This window comes from Platichthys flesus, chromosome 3 (genome assembly GCF_949316205.1).
Source record: "Platichthys flesus chromosome 3, fPlaFle2.1, whole genome shotgun sequence".
NCBI lineage: Eukaryota > Metazoa > Chordata > Actinopteri > Pleuronectiformes > Pleuronectidae > Platichthys > Platichthys flesus.
This window is the reverse complement of record NC_084947.1, coordinates 11,338,814-11,351,990: the sequence shown is the minus strand read 5'-3', so window position 1 is coordinate 11,351,990 and position 13,177 is coordinate 11,338,814. Positions and strand designations below refer to the sequence as shown.

Genomic DNA, 13,177 nt, shown 5'->3' with positions numbered 1-13,177 from the left:
CCTCTTTCTTCTTTGTCTTCATTGTTCTTTCCTGCTGTGCATTTCCAACTCATTCTCAATGGCTTTACCATGTTCCACTTGTGCCTCTGCAGCATCGCCCATATTTCCATCCTGAGTTTATTCCTTCTCCTCATTTCCTGTATTCTTGTGCAGTCCTCCTCTCTCTGTGCTCCCTTGCAGGCCTATCAGTGGGATGCAGCTATTTAAACCCCAATTTCATTATTTTGCATGGAGCTTCTTCCTGAACACCAGAGAAAAGAGGGAACAGTGAGATAAGAGGCAGAAATGCAAGGAACAATCTCACAAAGTTTACATTAAATCTGCACTGAATCCACTCAGTAAAGTGACCTGGATTTGTACACTGCAGCAGATATTGTATGATTATCCCCTGCCTCTATTTGCTTGCAAAGATATCTCCTGTGCACCGCTTTGACTCTGGCTTCCTAAGCTAACATAAGAACCGTATCACAAGTGAAGAAGCTTAAATAGACTTCAGCTTTTTTACTTTTTCAGTGGGTCACTTGCCGTTTGCAAGAGCTTTGGTTTGAATTGAATTCTCAAAGTGATATAATACAACAGTGCTTTTCCTTCACTCCCGCAGGTCTGGTGGTGAGAGAAGCCAGTATAGAAATCACGCGGCAGCAGGTGGAAGAGCTGTTCGGCCCTGAAGATTTCTGGTGTCAGTGTGTGGCCTGGAGCTCTGCTGGAACCACCAAGAGTCGCAAAGCGCATGTGCGCATCGCCTGTGAGTAGAACACTGCAAACACTCATACAAGGTGTGAAGGTGATGATGTCATGACTATGTGTCTAACAAACGAACACACACACACACGCCAACACATAAACAGTCTCATGAATCTAGAACAAAGAGAAAAAAGAACAATGGACTTGTCTTTTTTTTTTTTTTTTTAAATGTGTCAAGCATACTGCCGGTCCCTCATTCATGGGTTTACAAGATAACAAATACAGTTGCAGTTGCTCTAACGTCATTAGAAAATAATGTTATATTTCACAATTCCTAGGTCAAAAACTATTTTTAGTAAATAAAAGCTATAAAAAAAGCATATACAAGCCCTTTAAATATCTAGCTATAGTTGGATCTTTGAAGGTTGACATGTAGGGAGATACAAATGAAATAAGTGAGTGTGTTTCCTGTGAATTCAATTTGCCCATGTCACACAACTTCAATCTTGTGTGAGGAAGTCAGAATCTGCCACTAAAAATAAAAAAAAAGCTACCGTGCAGAGCTCACTAAATGGGCATTGCTGAAAAGGTTGTAGTTAATGAACATTAAGGAAAGGATACTGTCTGTTTGGCTTTCTTGTGATTCCTATTGGCATGTTATCATGCATTTCAACACTTGAGACTCACAGAAAATCAACGTGTCCTTGGGCAGAGCCTTGTTCTACACCGAATGATAACTGGTGGGGAACTTTTCAAAGCCGAAACGATGCCCTGTGACTTCAGTCAACCATCACCAGCTTCCTGTTATGGTCTGGTGAAGAATTTAATAAGACAAGTGGGAGTCTGACTATAAGGTCACAGAAAGACCGCGGGCCAGACCAAACCCAACCAGGCTCAATATCACTCTAGCAGTGATCACATGGAGAAATCGTTTCAGGATTGCCAGACCCCAGAAGCAGTCTGGGGGGGGGGGGGGGGAAGAAGAGTTGACAGCTCTGCAGCGGCTGCGCGGCGAGGGAGTAGGGATGTTTGATAGAAATCACCCAGACAGCCTTGTTCCTTCTCTCAACGTTAGCTTCATATAACCGAATGAATTGTTCTTTCAAAGCTCCTCTTGCTGGCTGGAGAATTGAAACCACAACAGTAGGTTTTTTTTTGCCGAGTATGAGTGCTCTGGTCAATATGAGGCAACTGGGACCTGTCTGAGTGCTCAGGTTAGAGAAAGGTCAAGCAGAAAAGAAATAGTGTGCCAATAGAAGCGCGACCCCCCCCCCTCCAGGTTACCTGTCTTCTGGCGGTGCGGCTCTGCCTGAGTGAGCTCGTGAAAGGTCGACTGGGGCCTTTGATAGAGTCCTCTCAGTATAGACACCCAACAAACCTGCACATATCCTCTTCGTAACTTCAACTGACAAGATGGCTCTAACAGACGCACACCCTGGAGTTATTCTCCCAGGTTATTTGTTCTGCAGAGGGGAATCCGTCATGTTTACCCTTGTTTTTCACTCTACGTGGTTTTATTTGGCCGTAAATATGTTTCATATTTTCACTTGTGTCGGGCTCTGTTGCTTAGTTTATCTACTTACTGACTTAAACAAGTGCTTTATATGTTTAATTTATCGTAATAGGTTTATTTACAATATAAATTGTTTATATGATATGTAAAACAAATCTGCACTATATAATTTAAGCATAGTAAATACACACCACTGCATTATTATATACCGACCCACTGTCCACCCCTTTACTGGCTATACTAGCCCCATGCACAGACTTTACCACTACATATTCTTATATATTTATATAAATATTTGTTGTTGTTGTTTTTATATATATATATATATATATATTTTATTGTACTATCCACTCCAGCAACACAAGAACACTTTCTCCTGGACACTGACACAATCACATCATTGCATTCCATTCCTGTATCTGTAAATATGTTCTTCGTATTCAAGCCTGTATACTTTGCAGTACAGTGCATGATCATAGTAATGTGGCCACAGCACAGCAGCAGTCTCTATTCATTTGAATTGGGAACAAAGCGTCACTCCTCTCTGTTGCTGTGCTATGTGCAGGATGTTTTTCCGTCCGTCAGAGAGTGACACAGTCAGAAATATCCTGCTAATAACATCCCCGACTGGAACAGGCCCTCCTCGGGGTGACAAATGAAAGCTGGGTAATGTGCTGTTCTTGGCTAACGTTTGCGCTGATACCTGCTGAGAGACAGATGCAGGTGCAAGTGTGCGCACACCGGCTCCTCAGGCTCTCCGAGGCAAACATGTGCATGTGAATGGCTCTGATACGGAGAAGCACGGTGAGCTCTGCGAGGGCCACAGTGTTCAGGGACAAACATTTTCATCAGTATAGGCGACACGTGAGGGTATATGTCTGAGTATATAGGTGCTTAGTGCTTAGTGTGTGTTAGTGTGTGAGTGTGTGTGTGTGTTAGTGTGTGTGTGTGTGTATGTGTATATATGAGAGAGGCACAATAAGTGTGTCTGCATCACACCATGCATTCCAGTATATCTGCAACAAATATAATCATATAATACCAGCTTTTAGCATATACCTCAGCTGCCACTGTACTTACTGGTTTTACTAATTCTTTAACGCTCTCATTTACAAATATTTAATAATAATAATCCATCCATTGATTTAACGCTTATTCTTTGAGAGTCATCACAAGAGTTAATCTATCGTCAATCTACACGTTGGAGAAAACCCTTGCAAACAACAGGGAGAACATTCAAACTCTGCACAGGAAGACCCCGGTCGGAATTTGAACTGTCGAGCCCCTTGCCGTGGGGCACTGACAGTGCTTATCATAATAACACTTAAGTAGTGCACCACAAATCCCTTTTCTTCTGCTTCCACTGTTTATAATATGTTATTATTATTATATTTTGGACTGTTCGGGAGCTGCCCACTGTTTAAGTAGTTTTCAGTAAACAGTTTTCTGAACCAAAATAAATCTTGAAAGCGAAGAATGCGTCCCCCTGCGTGCTGCCCATCTTTTCTCATTTTCCGCTACTTTTCAAGTATTTCACACACACAGTATGGAGCATTTCACACGCGTCAGACCTCTGCTGGAGGTGGAGGGACGGTGATGGAGGATGCCTCTGAGAAATATTGAAGGCTCCAATAGATATGAGGCGAGAGAGAGATGATAGAAACCCAGCCCCTCTTTTCCTTCCCCCCCTTTCTCTTCAGATATCTCTCATTTTGATTTCCCGTGCCGTGTGTGTTTTCCCTCTGACTTTGCCTGTCCCTCCGTCCTTCACATTCTCTCTTTCTGTTACAGCGGTGTTTTTTCCCTTAACCAGATCTGATTACACTCAGCCCCCTCTCTCGATAACCTTTTACTTCAAATCGACCCAACCTCCTGACCTACCCTGCATTCGGCTCCTATTTGGATCTGCCGCTGTGATTAAAATGCTTCCTGGCAGCTCGAGCTTGCTGAGCAAAGTGTCTTTTCCACCGCGCAGTGCAAAAGCAATTCAGCATTTCTCTCCCGCATACCCATCTCCTCTTCCCACTCATTTTCTTATTTCCCCTCGCATTTTATCCTCCCCCTGTTTTCTCTCCCGTTGCTCGCCATGTGTTTATTGTTTCACTCTGTCACTCACACTCTTTTTCTGCCTCTGTCTTCCTCCTTCTCCCGCATCTTCAGGCTGTTTTAATAACTGTGGGATTAACAATTCAAAGCAGTAACTAAAGAGCGGTTTGTAGCTGCATCATGATAATCAGTGTTGTGGCTGTTAAAGTGTCACACGCGCAATCAGGGATATTAAATCTCTGAGTGATTTTTTTGGTCTTTTGGAGCAGGGCACTTTAGCTGAGTTATGGGAGCTGCTGGCAGCTTAATTCAAGTTTATAAAGCAGGTGAGACAAACACAGGCGCACATTCACACGCTCGGTCATGCACAGCATTGCAGGCACGTACGCCGGGTTAAGGGAAACACAGACACACACACACATACACACAAATGTGCATGCAGTGTCAGTCGAGCTCTGTGGCCCCGTAGCTCTCGGGTCAAGTCTTTCTCTTTCTCTGGATTAGCACAAAGTCAAGGTCACATGGGCGCACACACACACACACACACACACACACACACACACACACACACACACACATACACACAGAAACAACCACACACACACACTGTTTTTCTATCTAAGTGAAGATACTAATTGCCATGATACATTCCCTAGCTCCTTAACCTTTAACATCCAAACTAAATCCCTAACTTCAACCCTTAGCTGAACACCAACCTGAACCTCGTTCTAACCCCGAGCAGCTCTTTAAAGGTATGAGGAGCAGGGTAATCTGGTGCCAATCAGGCAGCTGCTCATACAAAGTACCTACCTGATCACATCCCAATGTAAATGGTAGTGCCTTATTTCGGTGCCTGAGCTATGTACCAAAGTAGTCGCCCTGCTCACAGGCCTCATCACCGCAGACGTCGAGTTAACAAAGCATTTAACTCTGGTGGCAGCTACAGGATCCAAAGTGCTTTGGTACTTTACGTGAAAGGATTCCAGCACCAGGACAGGCTGTCTGTCTGAGCCGAGAGCTGCTGCTGCCGGGTCCTTTGAGCAACAGCTTGTAGAGTTGGTGGCGGTATGCCTATTGATGTTTGCCAGGAGGAAAGGAATAAATCCACTGAAGCACCTGTCAACACACGGGATACATTGAAAGCAGAGCAATGCTCTTGCGTTGGCCCGATACCAAGCACTTCCAATTTTAACTTCCAATTTGTCTCAGCAATAAAACAAAAGCTTCTCTTATCGTGGACCATTGTTTTGTACTGAGGGTATTTGTTCTAGCACCGAGCATGGTACCATTTAATAATAAGTATCCCTGAGGCACCAGTATCGAATGGTCCAAAGAATATACCTAACTCCTGTGAGGACAAGCCAAAATGTCTTCACTGTCCTTATTCTGTTAGGTCTTATAGTCAAACACGTCCTCATGAAGGCAAAGTACAAGTATAAACACACACAGACACACACACACATAGACACAAATTTCAGATGATGGCAATTCGTTCTGCCACCGTGGGCTGAGACATGTGTACACAGCAATCATGTGTCCAGACGCTCTGTGGAAACAGCAACCTGAGCAGCTACGTGTGTCATTTGGAAAATGTCTGTGAGTGAAGTTCTCGTGTTTTGTTTATGATGCAGACGTCTCAGCTGCATGCACTTATGTTTTCCTTCAGTCATGGACGAATTACACCGAGAGAAACAAGGCTCAACATTGCTTTTAACTTGATTAAGTCCAAACTCTCACACACTCATTAGGGCTTTACCTTGTATGTAGACACAAACACCCCCACACACAAAAAAAGAAAAATACATTCAAGCCAAGGATAAACAGTTTTAGTCAGGCAGTCCTGTCAGCTCGAGTTTCTAACCCAGCAACTGGAAACAACTGCAGAGGGTTATCCAGCCTTACTGGTATGAAACTCAGCGGCTCAGAAACCGAATCGGCACAACGACCACCGTCCAAGTCCCATTCGACCTTCTTTTCCACATGAGGGAAACAGTAGCACTTGTGTTATTGCAAACGATTCCTAACAGATGTGAACAGAAAATCTGTGCTGTAGATCTACTCCCAGTCTGACACTTCTGCAAAACACTGGGTGCAAAACCTCCGGTGTTTTTCTCTGGATGACGTAATCCACACAGACTCCTGGTTTCTGGCTTCGAGAGCGACGTCATGATGGTCACAAATACTCAATATACATGTTTATAGGGAAAACCTGTGTGTGTGTTTATGATGGCTAATTATTGCTTTAAGCCACTGAGCGTTTTACCAGTTTCCACACTGCTCTAGGTGTATCTACATCACTGGTTTTATTGATGTGAAACATAAGTCACTTTTCTCAAGTCCAACGATGACAAATATATAATCTATATGACCCCCCCCCCCCCCCACACCTCCCACATAGGGTTGTTCCCGTACATAATTAATCATATTGATTTTACAGAGAAATAAATAAGACGCCACTGAAACGTCTCTTTGAACCAAATGAAGCGTTGAAGTCAAATATAAAAATAGTCTTTGAAAAAGATACATTCAATAAAATAGAGTAGACGAAACAATACGTTCAATGTTATTTTATAAAGTAATGAACATATCATCAGACCTATATTTGAGATGGTGTATAAAGGTGCAAGTGCATTTACCTTCTTGAATAAACATAGCGTTTTAATAAAATACTATCATTATAATAAATATGTATAAATAATATAATTTCTTCAGCTCATATAATTTATATAAATAATGAAATAATAAAGACTTTTCGTTAGTAAGTCTCCATCTCAGTGTGAAGTAACATGCCTCCTTTCTAATTTACCCTCCATGTACTTTATGGCAGACAGGTCCTTTAGCCATTTTTGGTCCTGAGCCACGATCTGCTGTAAGTGTTGCGCTCCGCAGTGCCACAGCTCTGTCAGAGGACGGGGTTGTTTACCTGACTGTGGATGGAAAGACCTCATCTGATGTGTAGAGCTGATCACAGGTTGTGAAGTGTTGAAATGACAGGGTGGAGAGAGCGGTGAAGGAACTGGTCTGAGTGGAAAGAGACTCCCTTAAAGTCACTCAGAGAAAATGACTCCCTATAAAACCGCACTGAGAATTACTGTGACACTTGAGGTCACCCTCTCCCTTCACTTCTCCCATTTTCCTGATGTATTTGAGTTACACTGGCCTTGGAAGACGTCTGTATGAGGCAGAAGACTGAAGCAGTGAGTTCCCGACCATCCACTGGTACAGCAGGAACATTAAACACTCTTTGGATACACACCCTCGTCCAGTGGATGTAAAGTCCTTAATTTATTATCATTTAATATGTCTTCCTGTTAATTACAAAGCCATTTAGTCTGTTTATTAAATGTTATCTTTATCACTCGCTCATCATTTGGTTTGTTTTTTTCTGATTGTTTTCATTGCTCTGCCATTGTGTGGGAAATTGGATGTCCAAATGATCTCTCTGAGACGTAAGCAGAGCTCTCTCCTCGCTATTTCCTTCTTCCCAGGCGCATCTCACATTGCTCTGTACTGCTCCAGCAGCTCCACCAGAGGAAACTGTTAGGATTTGGCATTGGCAGCATGCAGGCAGAGACGGAGGAGGAGGAGGAAGAGAGAGAGAGAGAGAGAGAGAGAGAGAGAGAGAGAGAGAGAGAGAGTGAGAGAGAGAGAGAGAGAGGAGAGAGAGAGAGAGAGAGAGAGAGAGAGAGAGAGAGAGAGAGAGAGAGAGAGAGAGAGAGAGAGAGAGAGAGAGAGAGAGAGAGAGAGAGAGAGAGAGAGAGAGAGAGAGAGAGAGAGAGAGAGATAGAGAGAGAGCGAGCGAAGTGTTGCCATGAAAGGATGCTTACACAGCTTTAACATACATATAAGGAGTTCACAGTGAAGAACACATTTTACAAGGTCGCCCTCTGTTCTTTTCAGCTCGTTTGCGATTCTTCTTCCTAAGAAAAGTTGCTCAGTGAATTTCCCAGAGCTTCTTTTTGAAGCTGGGTGGTGTTATCTGCAGTCTGGGAGTGAAGTGGGTCAGTGTGAATTGATGTGACACAGCTGTTCCTCTCTCCTGTGCACATATTTCCCTCGGGCACATATTTGCACACATGCGCGGAAACACACACCTTCCGTTGACCGTGAAAATGTGCTCCCCTGCTGGCCTGAACACAATGTCACATGCCCTTCATGCACACACAGTCTCACACACTTCACTAGCTACCAAACTGGCAAAATTGCATCTTCCATAGGCCCCCAATTTTGTTCGGTGCCTGTGTGTGTGTGTGTGTGTGTGTGGTGTGTGTGTGTGTGTGTGTGTGTGTGTGTGTGTGTTCATTCCCCCTGAGCAGTTTGCTTTAATCTCCTTTAATTTCATTCTCAATCTTTATGGAAATCCTCTCTGAGAGCCAACTCCTCATTTCAGCGTCTCCCTTACTAATTAAGACCAGGAAATTGTTCATGGACTCTGCTGGCATAAGAAGACGTGTCTCACATCCCTCAATCACTCCCTCATTCTCTTCTTGTGTCGCTGGTTGTTTTTATGCACATTTGCCGTTTTGTGTGCGAGTCACTTTTTTCCCCCCCCGAGTCCCACTGTGAGTATTTTACCGTTCTGTGAGGTGGTTGTGTGTCTCTCTCTCTCTCTCTCTCTGTGTTTGTGTTTGTCTACACCTCATCAGAGTGTTGTCAAATGCTAGGAAAACATCTCTGTGTCTCTACCCTTCTCTCTTTGTCTCTCAGTATCTGCCCATGCACGTGTGTGTCTGTGCGGAGTGCGGGTAGCCATGTGGTGGATTTAGGGCTAAAGCTTCGGGTGATTACTCCCATAATGAACCATCATGCTCTGTTCAGGCTGTCATCCCCCACAGGGATCGACTGCATTATGAAGATATCATTCAGTCCCAGCAATGCTGTGTCCTCACATAACTCTCTTAACCAATACAACTGCACACACGGAATCTGATAATGAGTAGATTTATGCTGCATGCAATGAAACCTCCTCCTTTAGGTGAGGAGTCCTTCTGGAGAATTCTGGGATCTTAAAAGCTTTGTCAGCTGTGTATCTCTGGAGAGCACGATCTTCTCAAACACCTTGTTCACACTTATGGAATCCAGCTGTCTTTAAACTCTCTGCAGTCTTGTTACTAACATACAACATATTCTTCTTTGCAACATTTTACCGAACAGTTCATCAATGACACAAACTCGAAAGAGGGGCTGATGTTAGGGGTTCCAGATCTGTCTTCAAGTCATTCCCAGAGTCAAAGGAAGACAACGTTTGCATTGTCGAAATTTGTAACTTCCTGGATGATATTTGATTTGTCAAGTCTCAGATTCCAGCACTAACAAGTATTCCTATTCAACGCACACTTTTCTCCTTTAGAATAAATTATGGATGGGTGTGCATCAGTGGGGAGACAAGGTTACTTAACATTGGAGGTTTTCAGGATTAAGAAACTTGTCGGAAACCAGTAAAATTATTTTTTAGATGGGAATTTGTAGAGAAAAGTTCCTTAATTTCCAAAACTTTGTCAGTCATTTTAATTTGATGAGAATGGTTCATGGTTACAAATTCAGATTTTAAATTCTGCATTCTTGATTAAAAGAACGGATTCTAGCTTTTAAAACTTTTCTAAGTGATATACATATTATCTCTTCCCTTTCTTTTTACGATGAGACTGGTGTCTTGAGAAAAGAGATGTGATCACAGCCAGATTGATGGCCTCTGGGTTTGATGGATTGCTGCTTTTTAGAGCGCTAAGCTGGAGTCACTGACATGAGCTTCTATTGATATTGAGAGTGTGGCAGACACTAAAAAACAACTTTAGTAAAGCAGAGCAGCAGGTGGTTTGGGTTTTAACTCATTAAGACCAAAGGTGCTCTGAAAGAAAAGCAGCAACAACCATAAACCCTGAAGGATTTCTGACAAAAAAAGTGACTATTCACTGAAACCTTTATTTATCAGCCTCTGAAAAAGATAAAACACATTAAGAAAAAAATATTTGCCTTAAAAAATGGATACGTTTGGAAGGACGAAGCATATTTAACAACATTTTCAGCTCAGGTCAATTTTTTTATGTTAACAACGATTAGGTCAAAGGAAACAAATTTTCCCAAAGCTTAAGGTTTAAACTTCCAATCGATTTACATTCAAAGTTTTGCTTTATAGTAAAGGCTGAGAAATTACTACTTTATTTACCGTGTATCGATGCTGCAGGATTCTCAGCCTGAGACCTGAAGGTCAACAGACACGTTGAAGTCTGTGGCCGAGTTGTCTTCACTGTTGTTCTTTACTCTACGTCAGTGTCACTTCTCCCGCTCAGGTTGTCAACGTGTGACTTTCAGCATCCATCCCATCGAGCTCCACGGGGCAACACGCATCCGTCGCATGGAGTCTTGAGAAACTTGCATCTGGTCTTAATGGGTTTAGAAAGAGCAACCGGCCTCGCTGCCAACTTCTCCTTCTCCTCCTCTTTTTCTGCCTCTCATCTCTCAGAGCCCCCATCTGCCATCTCACCTTCCCCCCTCCCGTTTCACCTCTCAGTCTGCCCCCCCCCCCCCCCCCCCCCCCCCCCCTCTGCCTGTAACCCACTGTGAGGTGTCTGTCCTGATGAAACACCGGGGGGAGTGACTCATAGAGTTGACCAGTTCAGTTTTAAAAAACGCCCGGTCTAGTGAGTGTCTGTGTCTGTGTGTGTCCACGAATAGCGCACCACAGCTGACAGATAAGGTGATTAAGAGCACACCTGGGAGCCGGGGGAGGAAAAAGGACCCAAGGATAAAGCGCACACACACAAACACACACAGACACACAAAAACACACACACTGTGCCCTCCTATGAAGGTTTCCGTATGGTTTTAAAACCAAAGGACAGGGGATAGAGGATTTGTCGTCCATTGCAGTATCCACCCTTCACAAACTAAAAAAGCCCTTTTCAAAGGTAAAAAGTTTATTTTTCACCTGTTTGAGCCAGATTCAGTTAAAACAGCCCTAGAGTTGTGTCATTGGATTTTTGAAATGAATGCTGTGTTTTCATTAAACCACTGGATTTAATTTTAGAATACAAACATCACTTTTCAATGTGTTATTCATCAACCTCACTTGACATTGCTTTCATGTGTAATGTTTGATGCTTAATCGTCCATTTGCAGCTCATATAAATATATCCTTTCATGTGTACACATGCAGACATAAATATTCATACAGAAATAACACCCACTGTTTTTTCTCCACCATGTAATAGATGTGTGACTGTGTGCACCCAACTCTCAGTTCTCAGCAGTTGTTCATGTATATATACAAATGTGAAGCTGAATCCAAATCGATACAAAAGGGAGTTGCCCATATTTGTGGGGGATTAGGCGTCCTAAAAGTTAGGAGGAATCTGAACCTACCCTCCAATATATATGTTGTTCTTTTCTTTCTCTCGCCCATATTTTCCTATTTTGAAATCCATCACACCATGTGATCAGCACCATGAATAAAGTCACCTGTTAGTTCCTGCCAGCCCTCTCACGTTTCAGTTTGTTTTATGGTCTTTTTTTTTTTCTGTGGCAGACTTATTTGAACACTTATTTGAACATTAGCTCAGCTGCCAATATACTGACAGATTCATACTGTGAGACAGCGGACAAGAGGAAAAAAGCAGTGAATACTGTTTTAGAATTTATCCAATAAATACAAATCAATCATGCTAGAGAAGGACAAGGTTAAGCTGAAAGACAGAAGATTAGTGTCGCATTGGAACTCACGACGGAGGGAGACTGGCAGAACTGTTATTAATAAGCCCAGTGAGAGAAACTCTGCTGAACATGAACTGCTGAAGACTCGTCTCTTTTGAGGCTCTCACTGAAGACAATGGCGTCCTTTGTGTCGGGCGATGTGGGAAGGAGTGACTGCGCGAGAAACCAAATTCACAGTGCAATTTTTCCATTCACTGTAATGAACGGTTAAACAAAACCGTCCCTGCATCCATCCGCCCACTAGCATTTCTTTTTGTGTTTTCTTTCACATCATTTTACGCCTTCTCTCTTCACCCCCCCCTTTTTATTTCCGCATCTCGTGTTGTTCTTATTTAAATGTCGGGGCTAATTGTCTTAAAGTCTGCTACTGTGAGCAGATTTTTTTCTCCTCAAAAGGAACACAGCTGAGCCCCCTCATTGAAACGCTCAGGAAATGGCAGGGCATTCCATGCTGCTGTGTAATGCTGTCATTTATCACAGCATGTGGACCATTAGTGTGAATCATTTATTGTCTTTGGCCCGCTCGAGATCCCCGAACTCCGGCAAGCCTATACGGAACGAGAGCGGGGTTACATATCGTGCGCGGTGATCGAGGGCCAGGGAAAGCAACAGAGCTGCCTGTGTTAAGTGATAGAAGCAGGTAAAGCCATTAATAGCTTGATCAGCTGTGTGTGTGTGTGTGTGTCTGTGTGTGTGTGTGCTACCCCTGCGTGAGCATTAGTTGACTAAGAATATACAGCTAAGTGTTTTTCCTTGCTGTGTACATCTCTAAAGTGTCAGCACAGGGGGACAAGTCAACATATGCATGGCTGACTTCAACGAACAACTCCATAATTACTGCGTTGTGTGTCGTTGTCGTACAAATGAGGTAATGGTGCCCGGTTTACAATGACATGACGCAATCTCCAAAAGTGTCTCCATAGCTGCTGAGTCACAGGATTGTTTAGCAAAATGGCCACCCACACACATTGCCCTCTTATTGTGAATTTTCCCTCTTTGGGTGTAATTACTGTCGTTGCTGTTGTGTGTCATGTTTCCTGCGGTTTGGAGATGAAAGAATAAAGGATACACAAATATGAGCACATGTATTCTACCTGTTAATATTCAAGGGCTCATCTTCAGTGACTCGGTCCCCACCGCTCTCATGTGAGTGTTTCCAGGAGAGTTAGTTAAGAACTGAACACGTGAGCAGAGATGGGAATGGTTTTAATGATTTAATACAAA

The 13,177-nt window shown here is 43.1% G+C and overlaps 1 protein-coding gene across 1 annotated transcript in view; it reads left to right on the top strand.

Moving 5' to 3' along the window:
* Positions 1-13,177, top strand: part of unc5ca (unc-5 netrin receptor Ca) — a 187,465-nt gene that overhangs the window by 107,898 nt on the left and 66,390 nt on the right. The window contains exon 3 of the mRNA XM_062384878.1: positions 602-745. Within this exon, the coding sequence (XP_062240862.1) occupies positions 602-745 (144 nt within the window). The remainder of the gene's footprint in view (positions 1-601; positions 746-13,177) is intronic.